This window comes from Pristiophorus japonicus, chromosome 12, assembly GCF_044704955.1.
Source record: "Pristiophorus japonicus isolate sPriJap1 chromosome 12, sPriJap1.hap1, whole genome shotgun sequence".
In the NCBI taxonomy this organism is placed as follows: Eukaryota; Metazoa; Chordata; class Chondrichthyes; family Pristiophoridae; genus Pristiophorus; species Pristiophorus japonicus.
In genome coordinates this window covers 60,807,400-60,828,336 of record NC_091988.1, presented here as the reverse complement: position 1 = coordinate 60,828,336, position 20,937 = coordinate 60,807,400, and the positions used below count along the sequence as shown (strand labels likewise).

At 45.8% G+C, this 20,937-nt stretch overlaps 1 protein-coding gene across 1 annotated transcript in view; it reads right to left on the bottom strand.

Moving 5' to 3' along the window:
* Positions 1-20,937, bottom strand: part of camkva (CaM kinase-like vesicle-associated a) — a 147,722-nt gene that overhangs the window by 17,306 nt on the left and 109,479 nt on the right. The window contains exon 5 of the mRNA XM_070894922.1: positions 5,280-5,418. Within this exon, the coding sequence (XP_070751023.1) occupies positions 5,280-5,418 (139 nt within the window). The remainder of the gene's footprint in view (positions 1-5,279; positions 5,419-20,937) is intronic.

Sequence of the window (20,937 nt, the reverse complement as noted above, 5' to 3'; positions counted from 1 at the left end):
CACGTCAGCAGCCTCCCTTCAGCAAGAGCCGACAGCCATGGCATAATGAATGATGCCCGATTCAAAGAAAAAAAAACCTACAGAAATAAAAGAAATGGATAGAAGAATCATAGAAATTTACAGCACATAATGAGGCCATTCAGCCCATCGTGTCCGTGCCGGCCAACAAAGAACTATCCAGCCTAATCTCACTTTCCAGCTCTTGGTCTGTAGCCCTGTAGGTTATGGCACTTCAAGCGCATATCCAAGTACTTTTTAAATGAGGTGAGGCTTTCTGCCTCACCACCCTTTCAGGCAGTGAGTTCCAGACCACCACCGCCCACTGGGTGAAATTTTTTTCCCTCAAATCCCCTCTATACCTCCTACCAATTACTTTAAATCAATGCCCCCTTGTTGTTGACTCCCTCTGCTGAGGGAAATAGGTCCTTCCTATCCACCCTATCCAGGCCCCTCATAATTTTATACACCCTAATAAGCTCTCCCCTCAGCCTCCTCTGTTCCAAAGAAAACAAACCCAGCCTATCCAATCTTTCCTCATAGGTAAAACACAGGCAACACCCTCGTAAATCTCCTTTGTATCAATCACAAGTTTCCTGTAATATCTATTTGAATGAAATACCAAGGAGGCGCCAATCACAGTGGGCCAGAATTTGCTGGGAAAGTATCGTTGAGTTAAAGGCAGCCGCCTTTATTGGTGTGTAAACAACCCGGCAATTTGAGGCGAGGAGAAGATACGCAGCGAGTTGCGAGTCACCACAAACTGATGGACAATTTGTGCCATTAGCCTCATGAAAATGGCAGCTCACCGTCAACCACCCCCAAAAGTGTCAAAAAATTATTGCACCTGCGCTGTTAAAACAAATTAAAGTTTGGGCTGGTACTTAACGATGTAAGGACCCTTACGTGAATAGACTGGAGAAGCTGGGGTTGATCTCCATAGAGCAGAGAAGGTTGAGAGGAGATTTGATAGAGGTGTTGAAAATCATGAATGGTCTGGACAGAGTAGATAGAGAGAAACTGTTCCCATTGGCGGCAAGGTCGAGAACCAGAGGACACAGATTTAAGGTGATTGGCAAAAGAAGCAAAGGTGACATGAGGAAAACCATTTTTTACTCAGCGAGTGGTTAGGATCTGGAATACACTGTCTGAGAGGGTGGTGGGGGCAGACTCAATCGTGGCTTTCAAAAGGGAATTGGATAAGTACCTGAAGGAAAAAAAATTGCAGGGCTGGGGGAAAGGGCAGGGAAGTTGTTCCCTGCCGCGGAGAGTTGTTGATGCCAGTTCATTGGATGTGTTCGGGAGGGAGTTGGATGTAGTCCTTGCGGCTGGGGGGGGTTGGGGGGTGTGGAGAGGGCGTGGGGGGGAGGCGCTGGGGTGGATGATCAGCCATGATCTTGTTGAATGGCGGTGCAGGCTCGAAGGGCCGAATGGCCTACTCCTGCACCTATTTTCTATGTTTCTATGTTTCTAAGTGGGACTAGCTGAAGTGCTCCTGCAGAGAGCTGGATCGGCTTGATGGGCCGAATGGCCCGCTTCTGTGCTATAATCATTCTATGATTCTATGAGATTTATGTTCCTGCAATGTCACTCAAACTCTCTGGCCCAGAAATGGAACAATTAAAACCATGGAGTCTCACTCCAGCAGGTAGCAAATTGTTCCTTGGGGTTTTGGAAATGTAAAATATTTTATTATTTATTCTTACTTTTCTGTTCTAGTTTGTTTTCTTCTCCCTCTTAATTCAATCTTTCTGTCCCACTCATTGGGCTAGATTTTCCCCAACCCCTTTTTTCGGCACACTCAGCCGAGATGCGGCAACTTTGTGCGCTCAAAACGGCGCCAAAAAACTTACTGAGTATCCTGGTTCCTCTGCCGAGTGTCCCGGGTCCTGGCACAGCGCCCATGGTGAAATGGGGGCGGAGCTACAGCCCTGCGCTGAAAACACTGCCGGACAGCTGTCCGCATGCGCAGTGGAGTCTGCGTGCATATTCCTCGCCCTCCCAGCGTAGTCCTGCAAGCTGTCAGCAGGGCCCGATACATGTCACCCCTATCCTTGGCCGAAGGGACATCCCGATGTTCGCCTCCCCTATCCTTGGCCGAATGGTCTCCCGCACAGGCTCGTGAGCAACTTGTTTATGGCAAGTTGAGCCCCTGAAAGGAGTTGATCCCAAGTTTCTGAGGAACATGTGGTTTGCCAAGAAGCACAACAAGAAAGGAAAGGGGAAGGTTGAAGGCAAAAAATAAAAAGGACCAACCATCTTGATGAGCTAACATCCTTGAGAATGGCAGCCCTGTAATATATTGTATTCCAAATTGTTTATTTTGAATAAAACCCAAGTGGTTGGAACATTAAAAAAAAACTTGTTTCTGGCATAAAGGTAGGACTTCTATTTTTTATTTGATATTTATTGATTGCTTATTACTTTTTGTGGTTTGTTTAGTGCTTTGTAAGTCTGGGTACAGGTCCACAGCTTCCTTCTATTTTTTATTAGTTATTGAATGCTTATTTTTGTGCTTTGTTTAGTGCTTTGTAAGTCTTGTCGCTTTAAATGTACTAACCTGTGCCGATTTCTTAACTGCCCGCAAGGTTTTTCAGAGCTGGCCACACACGCTGACCTAAGTCGATTTGGAGTAAGTTTTAGCTGGCCAAAGTGGCATAAATGGTCAAAACTGGCGTAAGTGGCTGGGAAAAAAAAACTCAACTAAAAAAAATCATACCTGAGTTACTCTGGAGCAAGTTGATTGGGGAAAGTGGCGTTTTTTAAACTTACGCCAGATAAACCAACTTACTCCAAAAAAATTGGAGCAAGTCATGGCCAAAATTGAGCCCTTTATTTCTGACCCCAAATTAGATTTCTATCTAATTTGACTCTAATTCACCCAATTTCCTTCTCTGTCATTCCTCTGCTTCGTGCTCTGTCATTAAATCTCATTGATGAAGCTGATAGACCATTGCCCCCAGTTGCTCACTGAAGAAAAGAAAGACTTACATTTATATAGTGCCTTTCACGATCACCAGATGTCTCAAAGCGCTTGACAGCCAATGAAGTACTTTTGGAGTGTAGTCACTGTTGTAATGAGGGAAACACGGCAGCCAATTTGCACACAAGCAAGCTCCCACAAACGGCAATGTAATAATGACCAAATTATCTGTTTTTGTTATGTTGATTGAGGGATACATATTGGCCAGGTCACCAAGGATAACTCCCCTGCTCTTCTTCGAAATAGTGCCATGGGATTTTTTATGTCCACCTGAGAGAGCAGACGGGACCTCAGTTTAGCGTCTCATCGGAAAGACGACAGTACAGCACTCCCTCAGCACTGCACTGGAGCGTCAGCCTTGATTTTTGTGCTCAAGTCTCTGTAGCGGTACCTGAACCCATAACCTTCTGACTCAGAGGCAAGAGTGCTACCCACAGTCACAGCTGACACTAAGGTCCCAGTAGCCCATCATCACCATCATCATAGGCAGTCCCTTGGAATCGAGGAAGACTTGATTCTGATTCCACTCTTAACATGAGTTCTTAGGTGGCTGTACAGTCCAATACGAGAACCGCAGTCTCTGTCACAGGTGGGACAGATAGTCATTGAGGGAAGGGGTGGGTGGGACTGGTTTGCCGCACGCTTTTTCCGCGGCCTGCGCTTGATTTCTGCATGCTTACGGCGACGAGACTCGAGGTGCTCAGCACCCTCCCGGATGCACTTTCTCCACTTAGGGCGATCTTTGGCCAGGGACTCCCAGGTGTTAGTGGGGATGTTGCACTTTATCAGGAAGGCTTTGTGGGTGTCCTTGTAACGTTTCCACTGCCCACCTTTGGCTCGTTTGCCGTGAAGGAGTTCCGAGTAGAGCGCTTGCTTTGGGAGTCTCGTGTCTGGCATGCGAACTATGTGGCCTGCCCAGCGGAGCTGATCAAGTGCGGTCAGTGCTTCAATGCTGGCGATGTTGGCCTGGTCGAGGACGCTAACGTTGGTGCATCTGTCCTCGCAGGGGATTTTGTAGGATCTTGCCCACACCGTTATCAGCTCACACTTGCAGCAATTTGCGACGCAAGAATTTTTTGAGCTAAAGGATGAGGTTTAAAAAAAAAAATCGGACAAACGGGGCACGCCACGCGATGCCCTGCTCCACCAAATTCAGGGCCACGCTGTTTGTTGTGCAACTGCTCATTCAGCAAGGTAAGGGTTAAGGCACTAGTCACTGTCACTGTGCAAAACATATGGAGCCTCCTGTTTATGCAGCAGGGTGAGGATTAAAGAGCGAGTCATAGCACTTGTTGTGCAGCCATATGGAGCTCCGGTGTGTGGAGCAGGGTATATTTTGAATGCTTTTATTTAAATTATGAATGCTGGTGACGTGATCAGCAGATTAGTTTGGAAAAGCTATAAGCAGCAGTGGAGCTGAGGGGCTGAGGTAAAGCAGAAAAAAATGGCTGAAATGACATTTGCTAAGATTTTCTGGGTTTAACATCTTCGCTGATGTCATTAAAGCACCGCGTAACAGCAAGTTTGGTTTCGGGGTCAGTCTCTTGCTGTCATCAACGCCTACCGTTTAAATTAAAATATTTGAACAAAAATCTAAAGACAGAAAGCTGATGGTAACATTCGTCATAAAGGGGTATGCATGTCGAGACTCTCCTTAAAGAGGTACTCACTCTGAGACACTCCTTAAAGAGGTACTCATGTTGCTTCTTGTATTAGTTGTGGCTCAGTGGGTAACACTCTCGCCACTGAGTCAGAAGGTTGTGGGTTGAAGCCCTACTCCAGGGACTTGAGCACATAAATCTAGGCTGACACTCTCAATGCAGTACTGAGGGAGTTGCACCATCGGAGGTGCCGTCTTTCGGATGAGACGTTAAAGCGAGGCCCCGTTTACTCTCTCAAATGGATATAAAAGATCCCATGGCACTATTTTGAAGAAGAGCAAGGGAGTTCTCCCGGTGTCCTGACCAATATTTATCCCTCAACCAACATCACTAAAAACAGATTATCTGGTTATTATCACATGGCTGTTTGTGGGAGCTTTCTGTGCGCAAATTGGCTGCTGCGTTTCCTACATTACAACAGTGACTACACTCCAAAAGTACTTCATTGGCTGTAAAGATGCTTTGGGACCCCCGGCAGTCATGAAAGGTGCCATATAAATGCAAGTCTTTCTTTCTTGAAGGGGTACTCATGTTGAGTGTCTATGATCCTTTGCTGAAGGACACGGAACTGACTTTTTTGCCAAATTCATTCTTGTAAAGGACTGCATGAGGCAACACTTAATGTAAGCATCTGTTACCTTCAGATTTCTGTGGACGATCTTGAGGGAATGCAGATAGGCCACAGCCTCCAGTACTTGTCTGATCACATTGCTGGTGTCCCGCTCGGAATAGTAACCTTGGTCCAGGATCCAGTCAAACACCTCCCGACCTGTAGCACTAAAATAAAGAATGAGAATTAATAACGGATTTTAACCAAGAATTTGAGAATGGCATTTGCTTAAAAGGGCTGGGATATATTTTGGGGGTCTCAATTCTTTCTACAACATTCCACTCTGAAAACCCAATTGTATAGAGCCTCGGTCGCACCTCATCTGGAGGACTGTGTTCGGTTTTGGGCACTGCATATTGGCCTTGGAGGCAGTGCAGCGCAGGTTCACCAGAATGATACCAGGGCTTAGAGGGTTAAAGTATCAGGATAAAAACCTGGGTAGTATTCCCTTGAGTATAGGAGATCAGAGGGTAATCTGATCGAGGTGTTTAAAATGTTAAAAGGATTCGATTGGGTAGATACAGAGAAACTATTTCCTCTGCTGAGAGAATCAAGAACAAGCGGACATAATTTCAAACTCATGAGGAGTCTTTCAAAATCATGAGGAGTCCAGAGTAGATAGAGAGAAACTGTTCCCATTGGCGGAAGGGTCGAGAACCAGAGGACAAAGACTTAAGGTGATTGGCAGAAGAACCAAAAGCGACATGAGGAAAAACTTAATTACGCAGCGAGAGGTTAGGATCTGGAATGCACTGCCTGAAAGGGTGGTAGAGGCAGATTCAATCATGGCTTTCAAAAAGGAATTGGATAAGTACCTGAAGGAAAAAGCTTTGCAGGGCTACAGGGAAAGGGCGGGCAGAGTGGGACTAGCTGAAGTGCTCTTACAGAGAGCCGACACGGGCTCGATGGTCTGAATGGCCTCCTTCTGTGCTGTAACCATTCTATGATTCTAATTTTAAAATTAAAGCTAGGCTATTGTTAGCTTATTATTGTTAGGTAAGGGTATCAAGGGATATGAAGTAAAGGCAAGTATTACAAAATATTACAGAGTATTTACAACACAGAACCATGCTATTCGGCTCAACAGATTTATGCCAGTGTTTATGCTCCACACGAGCCTCCTCCCACCCCACTTCATCTAACCCCATCAACATATCCTTATATTCCTTTCTCCCTTATGTGTTTATCTAGCTTTCCCTTGAATGCATCTACGCTATTCGCCTCAACTACTCCCTGTTACTAGTACGGTATCCTGGGGTTATGTTACTGGACTAGTAAGCTAGAGTGCTTGCACTAATGATCCAGATAGCCAAGTTAAAATCCTACCACGGGAGCTGGGGAATTTAAATCTGGAATAAAAAGCTGGTATCAGCAATGGTGACCATGAAACTACTGGATTGTCGTAAAATTTCATCTGGTTCACTAATGTCCTTTAGGGAAGGTAATCTGCCGTTCTTACCTAAATGTGAGTCAAGACCCACAGCAATGTGGTTGAATCTTAACTGCCCTCTGAAATGGCCACTCAGTTGTACCAAACTGCTACAAAGAACAGTGGTTCAAGAAGACGGCTCACCACCACCTTCTCAAGGGCAATTCGGGATGGGCAATAAACGCTGGCCATCCCGTAAATGAATTAAAAAAAACATGATGTAATGATGTAATTGAATGGCTAAGCAGGCCCGAGGGGCTGAATGTCCTAAACCTGTTCTTATGTTCTGTTGCTAGTAGAAGCAGTCAAATTTTTCAAAAGGGATTTTTTGTGGCATTTATATTAGTCATTAAAAAAAATTAAAACGCTAAAAATATTTAATCTGTCACACCAGTTGTGACAGGTGACATGACTCACTGCCTCAGTCAACGTGTCATTCCTTCGAACGCACCATAAAGTGTCACGTAGACATTGCTGCCATAGCAACATCTGCTCTTTAAAATCCCCAGTGTCATTAATAGTAGTTCTATATCGAACAGCAGAGCGTTGTTCAAATGAAGACATGGTTGTGGGCCGCTCTCCTGATTATGCTCTCCGGTGTCGCCAATCCCAGAATCAAATCTTCCCAGTAAGAAGTAGAAATCTGACGGCAATTTATGGGTCGCACAAAATGTCACCAGACCTCTGGAGATCAGCAGCTTTATATTTGTGAGTTGTTGACGGGACATATATTAGTCCATTGTTGGCGCTATTGCTTAAATACAATGGGCCGGATTTTGTGATAGGACTAATCAGAAGTTGCTGTCAGAGATACCCTGTTCCTCCACAGGGTGCGCTGTAACAGTCCCCACCGATAGACTCGGCACTGAAATAAATGCAATGGTGTGAAGTTGAGGTACTTACCCACTAGCTCCCCACTAAATATGGCAGAAACATGTTAGGGCCGGTTCATGCAGGAGTAAGTGAATTTTTAACGCACAAGTGATAATTACTGCCAAACAACCTCTCTGGCCATGATAATTTAATTTAATTTTACAAGTGTGGAGTCTCATTCCTTTAGATTGTTGGAGATTTAAAAAAAAACAATTACAAAAAAAACTTTTGCTGCCTGTCTCTTTTATCTCCCTCTCTTAATCCTATCTTTCTTTCCCAATCTCTATTTCACTTTCTGTACATGATTGAAATCTAATTTATATTTCCTGATTTAGACTCTGAGGGTCTCAGTGAGGATTCTTCAATCTGATTGATTGAAGAGCCACGTTGTTGCTTTCTCCTGCTCACAGATGCCCTGTAGAGGGCTTCATCCTGGATCAGACACCGATGACAGCAAGTCTCCGTTCAAAAGCCCATGAAAACTCTGCGGGCAGCTGTCAGCGAGGTGAGTGGCGAGCGCTGTTCCTTTACCGCTGACCACCACCTTTGGTTTGATTTCTTATTTATGGGGTAGGTATCTAAAAGACACATCGCCCCACATGCAGCCCAAGGATAATTGCCGGTCTACCTGCGCACGATAGATAATTCTTGGGCTTTGGACATTTTTTTCCAATTTCATTTCCTGCTGAAGGAACAGGTTGAGTTCCCATCCGCTCTTTTCTTAGCTCAGTGTTTGATCACAGACCCAGAATCATTCCTATTGCTGTTTGCCAACATTCCCTATGATGATGGTCACATTCCTTTGAGGTGATATTCCGCCACGTCTAATATCATATTCATTTAAAGTTGCTGCTTTAATTTAAAAGTATTCTTACAAATATTCTTTCTATATTCAGCATCTGTTAAAAGGCTATTTACGAGCACTGCATATGCTCCACACGCCCATGGATTGTTACCAACTGTTCCAAGCACTCCTTAACCAGTCTTCTTGGCACAGACTGCACACATAATTTATAAAGAACTTAATTGTGAGATATTGACTCCAACATCTAAATAGGATCAAGGGACTATTATCTGAACAATATACATTATAGTCACAGTGCAAATGGACATTTTGAACTTAACTCTAGCCATTTATCACAATTCTATTCATCAAATGTAATCAATTTGAAAGGTCACTGTGGCACATAAATTCAATGTTCACTTAGATACAGCTGGTTGGATGTACATCCTGCTGGGACTAGTATCTGTCCAGAAGGAAACCATTTAGTTCAGTCAGCAGTTATGGAATGTATCAATAACATTGCACTGGTAGTAATAGCATGCTACGAGCTGTTGCACAAGAGTGAATGGTCCTCCATTCATCAGTGATTATTGACAGATCTTTTACTCAAAGCAACTGAACTGTGGCTCAATGGGTAGCACTCTCGCCTTGGACCTAGAAGGTTGTGGGTTCAAGTCCCACTCCATGGGACTTGAGCTCATAAATCTAGGCTGACACTCTAGTGCAGTGCTGAGGGAGGTGCTGTCTTCCGAATGAGACGTCAAACCAAGGTCCTGCCTGCTCTCTTAGGTGGATGTAAATGATCCCATGGCACTATTTTGAAGTAGAGCAGGGGAGTTATCCCTGTTGTCTTGGCCAATATTTATCCCTCAATCAACATAACAAAAACACAGATTATCTGGTCATTATCCCATTGCTGTTTGTGGAAGCTTGTGTGCATAAATCAGCTGCTGTGTTTCTCACATTACAACAGTGACTACACTCCAAAAGTACTTCATTGGATGTAAAGTGCTTTGAGGCATCTGGTGGTTGTGAAAGGCGCTGTATAAATCTAAGTCTTTCTTTCTTCTAGCATGCTGTCAGTGGTACACTCTTGGAGTTATTCAAAATGCATCTCTTCTTCAATGGGTTCATAGGTAGAAGCACTTCCCAGCTTTGTACAGACGAGGTTGATTCTCGGTTCAATCACCAGTCCCTGCTGAGTTAGCTGATCATAGCCAGGGTAGGATTAGGGGTGTACACAATTGTACGTGGAACGGGAAATATCAGTCAGGATCCCACTGCTGGTAATTTTTTGGTGCCCAATGCTGGAAAATTTGAGTGCTTGGGTTTGCAATCCCAGGTTTTGGGCTTCATTTCGGTATATCCCATGAGAAGAAATGGGAGCCTCTTTATCAGAACATAGGAATCGATAGACAAAAGAAGACCAAAGCCAATCTACTTCGCCTTCTACCATCCTGATAGTCACATGATACAATGATGATGGAGTTGATTAATCATAGCAATCAATCAATATCAATGAGTGTACAACAGACCCAGACATGGAGGAAACCCCAGTGGTGGAGTGCTTTGGGAACCATAGGTTCAAAGTCACCTATTCCTCCCAAGCACGCTATACTCACCACATGTCATGGTCTCAAATTACTCATATACTTCAGAATAAGGAACCCGGCCCAAGACTCAATAAAGATTGGGTGAAAAACACAATAAATAGCATTCTTTAAGATGCATCAAAATGCATTCATCCTCATACTCAAAATAACATTGGGCATGAAATTCCTGGACTGGGGAGGGCATAACTTATTTTTTTACTTTCCCGCTGTTGGGTTTTCGCCACCCATTTGCCCAAGGAAGGAGGGTGCCTCTTATGCCTCTCCCCTCCGAATGGCCTCCTTCTGTGCTGTAAAAATGAACATATCACTTGTGGCTCAGTGGTTAGCACACTTGTCTTTGAGTCAGAAGGTTGTGGGTTCAAGCCCCACTCCAGAGATTTGAGCACATAAATCTAGGGTGACACTCCAGTGCAATACTGAGGGAGTGCTGCACTGTCGGAGGTATCTCGGGTGATATAAAAGACCGCGTAACTCTATTCATAGAAGAGCTCCCCTGGAGTCGTACCCAACTTTTATCCCTCAAGCCACACCTAAAACAGATTACCTTGTCATTTATTTCATTATACAGAGCATTGGTGAGGCCACACCTAGAGTATTGTGCACAGTTCTGGTCTCCTCAGCTAAGGAATGGCATACTTACCTTAGAGGGAGTGCAATGAAGGTTCACTGGACTGGTTCCTGGGATGAGGGGATTGCCCTATGAAGAGAGATTGAGTAGACTAGGTCTATATTCCCTAGAGTTTAGAAGAATGAGCGGTGATCTAATTGAAACATCGAGAATTCTTAAGGGTCTTGCTTGACAGGGTTAATGCTGAGATGATGTTTCCCCTGGCTGGGGAATCGAGAACACGGGGTCACAGTCTCAGAATCAGGGGTCAGCCATTTAGGACTGAGATGAGGAGAAATTTCTTCACTCAAAGGGTTGCGCATCTTTGGAATTCTCTACCCCAGAGACCTGTGGATGCTCAGTCATTGAGTGTATTCAAGACAGAGGTCAATAAATGTTTGGGAACTAAGGATATTAAAGGAATTGGGGACAGTGCGGGAAGGTGGAGTTGACGTAGAAGATCAGCCATAATCTTACTGAATGGCAGAGCAAGCTCGAGGGGCCAAATGGCCAACTCCTGCTCCCATTTCTTATTGTTTGTGGGAGCTTGCTGTGTGCAAATTGCGTGTTCCGCTTCCTACATTACAATAGTGACTACATTAAATGGTGAGAGATTGGGACATGTTGGTGTTCAGAGGGACCTGGGTGTCTGTTATGTCTTTAGATGCTCTGATAATGATTCCATGAGGCAATGTATTGTACTTGAACTGTAATGACCTTAGTCCATTTAATGTAACCCCAGAGTGAGGATCACACATGGTGGCCTGCCTTTTATACTAGGCCTCGCCCACCTGCACAGGTAACCTACAAGTCTCCCACTGCAGTGCCCTCTGGTGGCACACCTTAGTGACCATACAGCTGGTGTACAAGTTTCCCATAATAGTGCCCTCTGGTGGCACATCATATGTAAAAGTACAGGCAGTAACATGTCGAGATACATGACATCATTCTTCCCCAAGTCCTTAGTGCAAATCGCCTTCATGCATTGACTATGCTCTGGGCTTAGCTCTGTCTGGTTGACCCTTGGGAGGGTCATTTCCATCTTGGGTGAGTAGGTGGTATTTCATTGGCAGTAGAGGTGCTGGAGGTTTCTGTTTGTGAGTCCATGACCACTCCATTCTCTCCCCCCCACATATGGATTATGCCGGTGGCTAGTTACATTCATATACATTTGTGGTACAGTTATGAGGCAAGTACATTTGACTGGTAAGGTGCATTCTTGATACATACTTGGACTCAGTGCTGGTGCCAGCACCGGTGTGAAGACAAACTAGTTCCAGAACTGCTGGGTGGTGTCCAGGTAGTCTGGTGGCGGTGCGGTGCCCAGTGCTGGCAGTGGGAACCTGGTTGGCTCAAGTTACCTGCTCTCGGGGCCTTTGCCGTTGCTCCTTGCGTCGGCCAGGTGCCTGTGACCTCCCTGTCCTTTCCTTGCTGCTCCCTGAGGGGCAGTCGTCTGGCAGTGCGCAGGGAACTGTTGACTTGCTTGCCTGGACGTTCTTTGGGTTGGGATCCTGGCTGGTCCCGGTCCCATTTGGGAGGACCGTTGCGGGTGACCCTTCGTTCCCAGGTGTAGCCTTAGGGGCGATAGGGTCTGGGGGCTGTGCCTTAGCGCGGTTTGCTCTTTCAGGCTCGTGGCGCTTGGTGCCATCGGGTGCCTGAGAGGTGGAGCCGATCAGAGGCAGGGTATCGATACCGGTGCCATTGCCCTCCTGAGATCGCTTGCTCTGCAGCTTGTCTACTTTAGCTGCTTGTGGCCACACTTCCGTGGTGCATCACTTTGGTCCCAGGGACGCAGGCTACAGCATTGGGTAGCTCGCTGGACCTGTCTGCTTCTGATGTGTGTTTGCATGATCAGAATACAGTTGAAATCCTACATCGCACAACGTTTCATAACTCATTGTAGATAAACTGTATCTCCAATCGCAATCGCACGACTTTTCTTTGCTTATTACGTATATAAAACTCTGATCATCAATTACAAGCTTTATATTTAACTCACAGTTGCTATTACATTGATTGAGGATGTGGAACTGTCCCTTTAAGTGTGGTGGGTTGCTGGCCTCCTTTAAGAGGGCCTTGCTATCTTTACCTCAATCCTCTTCTTCGCTTGGTGCCACGTGTTGCTCCATCACCGCTGCACCTCATGGTCTGGCCGCCGCCATCTTTTTCTTCAGCGCTTCACCTTGTGGTCTGGGCACCATCTTTCTCCCATCCATGATGTCGACTGCTGTGATCCTCTTCTCCCCGGGTTCTGCCACCGAAGCTGGGAAGCCGCCTCTGGATCCGATTTTCTTCCTCCGGAATCCTGCCACTGGAGCCTGGAAGGTGCGTTCGGGTCGTCCTAGCTGGATCATCTCCACACAGTCATGTTGAGTGGTCTGTACCTCGGGTGCTGTGCTGGTCTGCTCTCTGGTGCCGGATCCAACCTCAGGTGAGGGCTTGCTTTGCCTCTGAGCGCGGGGGACGTCGATCGCTGGAGGGATGAAATCTTCCCAGCTCCAATGGATCTTCATCCACCTTCTTCCGAGTAGCGTTGGTCCATCACCTGCAACAATCCACAGAGGTAATTTGTGCACCATGCCATCATGGAGTATCTTTACATCCGCACTACCAACGACTGGGATAAGTTCATTGGTGTAGGTGCGCAGCTTTGCTGAACCGGGACAAACTTGGGTCGTTCAGCTTGATTGTCCCATAGCCTCTCAAAGGCTTCTTGATTCATTACTGACTGGCTCGCCCCCGTGTCCACTTCCATGAAGACTGGAATGCCATTTTCTCGACTTCCATCCTCAACGAGGAACATTCTGTGGTGCAGGTAAACATGCCGTACACCTCATCGTGGGGCTGAACTGCCTCTCTGACTATCGCTTCATAATCCGTGCTGGATTCAGGGCCATCTGCAGACTCTTCATCAACACAGTGAGTCGTATTTCTTTTACACATTCGCTGGAGGTGGCCCTTTGTGCTGCAGCCTTTACACACGTAGTCCTTAAAATGGCACTGGTGAGCCCTGTGATTCCCTCCTCAACGCGCTCGGCGGACTCTGTGTTAAAGGACTCGGGGGGCTTATTCTCTCTCCCCTGAGGAGATTCACGTTCTATAGTCTAGCCTCTAAAAGGAGCCATTCTGTGAACAGGACTTGCCGGGTTTGAGTCCTGAGGATGAGTCATCTGCCTAGAGCCGCAGGTTGAGGTCATGAATGCCTGGCTCATGGTGATGGCCTTCTGCAGTGTGACTGTGGTATCTGCAGATAGTAGCCTGTGAAGAAGGCCCTCGTGGCTGATTCTGATGACAAAGATATCCCGCAGCGCTTGGGTGAGGTGGTCACCAAAATCACACGGTGCCACCAGCCTCCTGAGGTCTGCAACATTTTTTGCGATTTCCTGGCCTTCGGGCCATTGATGGGTTCAGGGCAACCAATTGACTGACTGTAAAGTTCATAGCACCATGAGCCCTGTGGAGGTTGGCATCTCTTTGGCATGAAACCTCAACAGTCAATTAGAATAGCTGAAATGCAGCCACTGTTACTGGGATCTGATTAATCTCTTCAGAGGTTCAGAACACCGGGCTAATTTCCCAACTTTGTGCTTCTGACGGACAGCTCTGCTATCCAGAACCACATGTCGCAAACCTGGGTGCGCGCGGTGCTTGAGCTCACATTATCTGCCTGAGTGTCTGATATGCGCTTCCAACGGGTAAGTGTCCCCATCAGCAATGTGAAGTCAAGAAATTAGCCTTTGTGTCCAATATGTGTTTCAAATCAATAATGCTCTTCTGAATGGAGATCTATGGATCTAGTATGCTTTGAAGCATAGAGGGGAGGCCCTTCTACCATACCCTACAATTTCAGACCATAACCTCTGACCTCATTTTTTCCAGATGGCAGCTGTTGCTGGTGATTCTGCTATTCCCAATTACACCTCTTCTAGACTCATCTTTTGGTTTCTTTACTTGTTCCATTTCCATCTCCTTTTGCTTTGTACAATCATACATTTTGTCATTTAATCTCTCCTGCCTTCTACCCTATCACAGACCTTCCCTTTTGTTCTTTCCTCCCCTTCCCCGCTCCTGCACTTGGTTAAAATTTGCTGTATCTCTAACTTTTTCCAGTTCTGATGAAAAGTCATTGACCTGAAACATGACCTCTGTTTCTCTCTCCACAGATGCTGTCTGAGCTGCTGGGTATATCCAACATTTTCTGTTTTCAATACAGGAATACTCTGCATCCTTGTCCACATTCCCCTCACATATCTCTGAAGCATTTGCATTCACATGAGACTTGTGAAACAGGGTGATAACTTTCACCTTTTTAGATTGAGGCTGGATATCGCCTTGTGCCAGTACACTAATCCCTGAAGTTGACACATGAATATCTCTGAGCCTTCCTCATCATCACTGGTGTCCTTCTACCCATCACATTTGCTCTAGTCGTTGTCGCATGTGGCTGTCGCATTCAGTTTTAGCTCCTTCCTTGGAGTTGGACTTATTGCGGGACCTATGAATGGGATGGGGAACAGGTCCAGGCTTCTTGTTGTTGTATAAAATATATGGCACTGCAGGTAGGATTGCAAGCAGACTTGAGTTCCTGTTTAGCATTTCTAGTTCTACACCATACTGTGACCATCAATTGTAATCCACACAGTTATTCAACCAAGAGGACCATAGTTTACATATTATTGTTGCCAATATTAACAGAAAAACAGGGATAAGGAATGTTCTTCAAATGCATTAAGTGTTTGTCTATGAATTATTATCCATAGTAATCTTTAAGCTCATATGATTTGAGCTTCACCTCTTAGAAGCTAGATATAGCTTCCCGCTTGCATTGGACCGTGAGCTCGAATCAACCCTAAACTTTTCACTCATTCCATGGACACTTTGGGGTCAAAATTCGGTTTGTAACGCCACCCGTTAGTGCCGGAGAGGGGCGGTTAATGAGTGACTAAGGACTTACCGACGCAGCGAAGTGGTTTCCTCGCCTCCCGAAAAATGTTGTTGGGCGGTGGGGGCGGCGCGAAGAGGTACCGCTGCACACTCTACCGCCACCCACATGGTGACACTATCGATCGTGCAATGCCCCCCTTGCCGCCTTTGCTGCGATATTAGGTTGGATCGGTGGCTTTACCAGCAGGCACTTTTACCGACTGGAAAAGCTGTCGTACATCGGGGATCCCCGGGGCGGTACTGTCCAGAGAGTAAGGTAGTTGTTAAGTTTAATTTTTTTCAGCATATATTTATTAATGGCACCAGTGGAGAAGTGTGGGTGTGGGTCAAAGACATTTTTGCATACTTTTTTTCCCATTTTTAGGCGCTAGGATGCCGGCAGCCTACCGCCGGAAAATTGGGTAGGCCTCCTGAGCTACCGTTCCATTGGTGCAGAGTGTGCAATGCCTATTTTAGCGCTGTACTCTCACCTTTGGGGAAAAAAACCCTAAATTTGGCAATTTGAGGTGGTGAGTACCACCTGGTGTCAACGCCTCTAAAACAGCGGTACCGAACTTCGACCCCCAACGCTGTGTATGTTGTCTGTTTCAAGTTGAAATCCATTGATCCAAACTCAGGCTGATCTAATTACCTTTCCTCCTGTGAGCTAGTATATCGCTCATCGTCAACGATCCTTCTGTCTGGCAATGATCAATCACGATTTTCTTTATACTGTTTATTAACTTCTGCTTGAAATGTCTGGTAAGGAACAGAACATTCTGAATGGCAAAACATCCCTGCTAGTCGTGTGCAGCAAGTCGTGCTCGAGGATTATTTGCATCACTGCCAAACAAATCATTTGCATATTTCATTTTGCGGTCACCGCAACAGGTGGGGACAGTGGGGTCTCCAGTCACTGATGTCAACTTAGCACAGGTGTTCTGCCTTAAGATCTGTGAGGAAAAATTCAGTAGAACTGCTGCTCGATATGTTGGCTCATTTTTACATTGCACAACGCTAGCTCTCTGTTCTTTTCTCTTATAAAGAACAGCCATATTCCTTCTGACAATGTTGACACTATTTGCACTATTTACACCTTTACTACTTCCATTAGTTCAACTTTAATCCATGCAACTCTGGATTAGCCATTGCCACAATTACTCACTGCCTGTGTATCATGGCACCTTTTTTATGAATAATGGAGAAGAGCATCAGATGGGGCACCTCGCATACCTCGTGCTGCACCACATCTTAACTACTCGCTGGAGTTTTTGGGAAACCTCAGGTGATACACTGGAAAGTTGTCTGAAATGAATGCTGTCAGCAATTAGCATTGCTGCAATTTTAGCATTTGAGAAAATCTAACTTTTCAAATTTGCATTTTGTCCTCACTAAGGTGATGGATGTCGGTTGTGAGGAGCAGAGCACATTTTCTGGTATCTTTGGCAACTCAATGCCAACATTAAACATACTTCATACAGAGTCAGGTTCCTTCTGCACTTCACTAACAAAATGTTTTAACCCCAGCATAGAATGGTTACAGCGCAGCAGGAGGCTGTATGACCTGAACCCTAACCCGTGTCGGCTCTCTGCAGGAGCACCTCAGCTAGTCCCACTTCTCCCACTCTTTCCCCGCAGCCAACTGCAACTTTTTTCCCTTCAGGTTCTTCTCCAATTCCCTTTTTAAAGCCATGATTGAATCTGCCTCCAACAGCCAGTGTATTCCAGATCATAACCACTCGCTGCGTAAAAAAGTTTTTCCTCATGTCGCTTTTGGTTCTTCTGCCAATCACCTTAAATCTGTGTCCTCTGGTTCTCGACCCTTCCACCAATGGGAACAGCTTCTCTATCTACTCTGTCTGGACCCCTCATTATTTTGAATTTCTCTATCAAATCTCCTCTCAAAGTTCTCTGCTCTAAGGAGAACAACCCCAGCTTCTCCGGTCTATCCATGTAACTGAAGTCCCTCATCTCTGGAATAATTCTCTTAAATCTTTCCTGCACCCTCTCTAAGGCCTTCACATCCTGCCTAAAATGCAATGCCCAGAATTGGACACAATACTTTAGTGTTTTACACAGGTTCATCATAACTTCATAGCATCAGAAGAACAATATGTCTGCACCATTGTACTATGTCTATCTCACATGACAACAGTCCTTATTGCCCCCGGAGTGAGACTGGCAATTTATTCTGAGCTGTGGGCAGTCTGGCATACACCTGAATCCAGTGCCAAAATGATATGGTTGACTCTTATGCCTCCTGAAGGTGGCTAAAAAACCACTCAGCCATACAAACAATCACTTCTTAAAGAAGGATGTCCACCAACACCTTCTCAGGGCCACTCGGGATGGGCAATAAATACCAGCCTGACCCATGTCACCCACATCCTGAGAACTAATTTGAACAAATCCTGGGGACTTCTCAAAGAAAATAGGCCCATCACTTCAGTATATCCTCTTTGCCTGATGTGAGATCCTATAAGATAAGGTGCTAAGCATTGCACTACAGGGCACCATGACCTTTGAGCTCAATCAAATGCCAGAAGCTCGAGTATATTGATTGGGCTGGTGTGGCTGATGCTGCAGGAGAATTAAAAAAAAATATTTTTTTTTTAATTAAAAGAGACTTTCAACAGAGCTCGGCTCTTAATGTCATGATTTCTTCTTTCGCTGTTGATTAATCTTCAGAAGACTTATTACTTGACAATATGCCAGTTCATGTTTAAACCCAAGGAGTCTCCTGCAACTGTAAATGGAGCTCCATGTTAAGGACACTGGAGAATCATCATCATCATAGGCAGTCCCTCGAAATGAGGATGACTTGCTTCCATCCCGAAAAGGGATGAGTTCACAGGTGTTTCAATGAAGGACCTAATATTCCAGATCCTGAACTACATCTTGAAGGGTGGAAGATGCCCTTGCATGGATTTTTTTTAATGTGTGGTGGCCGTTGCACACCAGCCACCACACGGGCTTGACAGAGCTAGGTCTTGGTCCAGTGGCAAGAATCAACCAAGACGACTGGAGACCAGCTCTGCTGCACGGACCTAGTGTGCACACATATCGCAGTGTGGGCTGGCCCGTGCTGCCCCTGGGCCCCGAACTCACGCCTCTCCTGGGCCCTGATAATATTCCTCTATGAACTCTTGCTGCTCCTTCGCCCTGACCTTGTCAGCTGTCGCCCTCCTGCAGCAGCACCGCGCTGCACCCTGCAGTGGTATGCCGCTGCACGCAGCTCCCTCTAATGGCCCCGGCCTGCAGAACAGCGGAGGTTACGGTCCTCCACCAGTAGGAGCACCGAGCACAAAACAACACCTTTCACCGCAGACAAATTAAAAGGAGGCCTGTGACAGAGTACAAAACCTCCCTGCCCCTTGTAAAAGTTTGACTATTTCTTCCATTCCCACTAGGGTTACCAATCCTGCAGGATTATGCTCGAGTCTCCAGGAATTGAAGATTGGTCTCCAGGGTGCTCCTGCGAGCAAACCCAGGTGAAAAATCAGCTGGAGATTTTTTTAAAAAGGGTGTGTCTTTTTTTTAAATGTTCTTTTGAACGCTTCTGCTTATTATTTCTGAAATTAAAAAATTGGAGATGGAAGTCGAGAATCATCCGGTCGGGTAATGAAGAGTCTGTTCGCTTCTCAGCTGGCTCAGGAAGGCAGTGTGTCGCGAGGATGGACATGTTGGGCGACCACTGGTGGAGGCGGGGCAGTGAGAGATGGGAGGTCGTGATGAAATCTCCAGGAATATGTCCAAACAGAATTGGTAACCCTGGCCCCCAATCCTTAACATAATCCTCGCAGAACCGATCACTTCCTACACATGAACAGATTTCTTCGACTTCAGACAACGCGGGAACTGGTGGCTGAGTTTTCAATTGGCTATCTGTTGGATAATGCCCACTTTCTTCTTCTTAGGTGCTCCCTCGAATCGAGGATGACTTGCTTCCACGCCAAAAGGGATGAGTTCAATGAGTTCACAGGTGTTTCAATGAAGGACCTAATATTCCAGGTCCCGAACTACATGTTGAAGGGTGGAAGATGCCTGTGTGTGGATTTTTTTAACGTGTGGTGGCCGTTGCACACCAGCCACCACATGAGTTTGACAGAGCTAGGTCTTGGTCCAGTGGCAAGGATTACCCAAGACGACTGGAGATCAGCTCTGCTGCACGGACCATCGCAGTGGGCTGGCCCGTGCTGTCCCTGGGCCCACTCCTCTTCTGGGCCCCGAACTCACGCCTCTCCTGGGTTCATATCACATCACTCTGCAATCTCTCGCTGCTCCTTTGCCTCAGCCTCGCTGTTCCTGCTGTACCTGCCCACGCTCCAATCACCGACCTCGGTCCAATCCAGTCGCCCACTTCACACACCAACCTTTTCCTTGAATACCTGTAGAGATACTGGGTGGATAATATATTTGAGGAGTGGTAACACCTAGATTCACCCAGGCGATACTTAAAGAAAATTGAATAACTAAACAACCTTTCACCTGAAGCAGACTCTTTCTACTGAGTAGAAATCAGGCACGGGCTTTTCCTGATCCTGGCCATCATTTTGCCTCTCCCCTACACCAGGGACACTGAGGCAAACACTATCTGCTCCACTGCTGCTCTCGTTTGCAACAATTCAGAACTTATTAGTCTTGAACGTTTGTTGTTATTAACAGAGAATATAAGCTTAAAAATGGGCACGGTAGCATAGTGGTTATGCTACTGGACGAGTAATCCGGAGGCCTGAACTAATGATCCAGAGACATGTTTAAAACCACCACGGCAACTACGGAATTTAAATTCAGTTAATTAAATAAATCTGGGATAAAAAGTTAGTATCAGTAATGGAGACCATGAAATTACCAGATTGTTGTAAAAACCCATCTGGTTCACTAATGTCCTTTTGGGAAGGAAATCTGCCATCCTTACCCGATCTGGCCGATATGTGACTCCAGATCCACAGTAAATGGTTGACTCTTAACTGCCCTCTGAAATGGCCTAGCAAGCCACACAGAAGTATCACCACATGGACTGCAGCGGTTCAAGGCAGCGGCTCACCACCACCTTCTCAAGGGCAATTAGGGATGGGCAATAAATGCCGGCCTTGCCAGCGATGCACACATCCCAGGAATGAATAAAACAAAGCTAGGAATTAAAAATAAGAAGGAATGTCAATTAAGACAAAGGGGCAGTGGGAGACAGGAGGTCATGTGATGAAAGGATAATAGACTTGGTGAATAGGTTACCAGGGAAGGCATTGAAGTGAATAGTATAACTAGATTAATGAAGTAGCTACTGTAGACGTGCTCCTGGAGAAAGGATTTAGGGATGCGCTGAGAAGGCAGGTAGGTGGGTACAGTTGACAAGGATCAGACTTATCAATTGCAGATTTTAAAATAGCAAACTAATATCCCATATTATCAAAACACTATGATGTACCTTTATTTTAGATGGAGTAAATAAAGAGT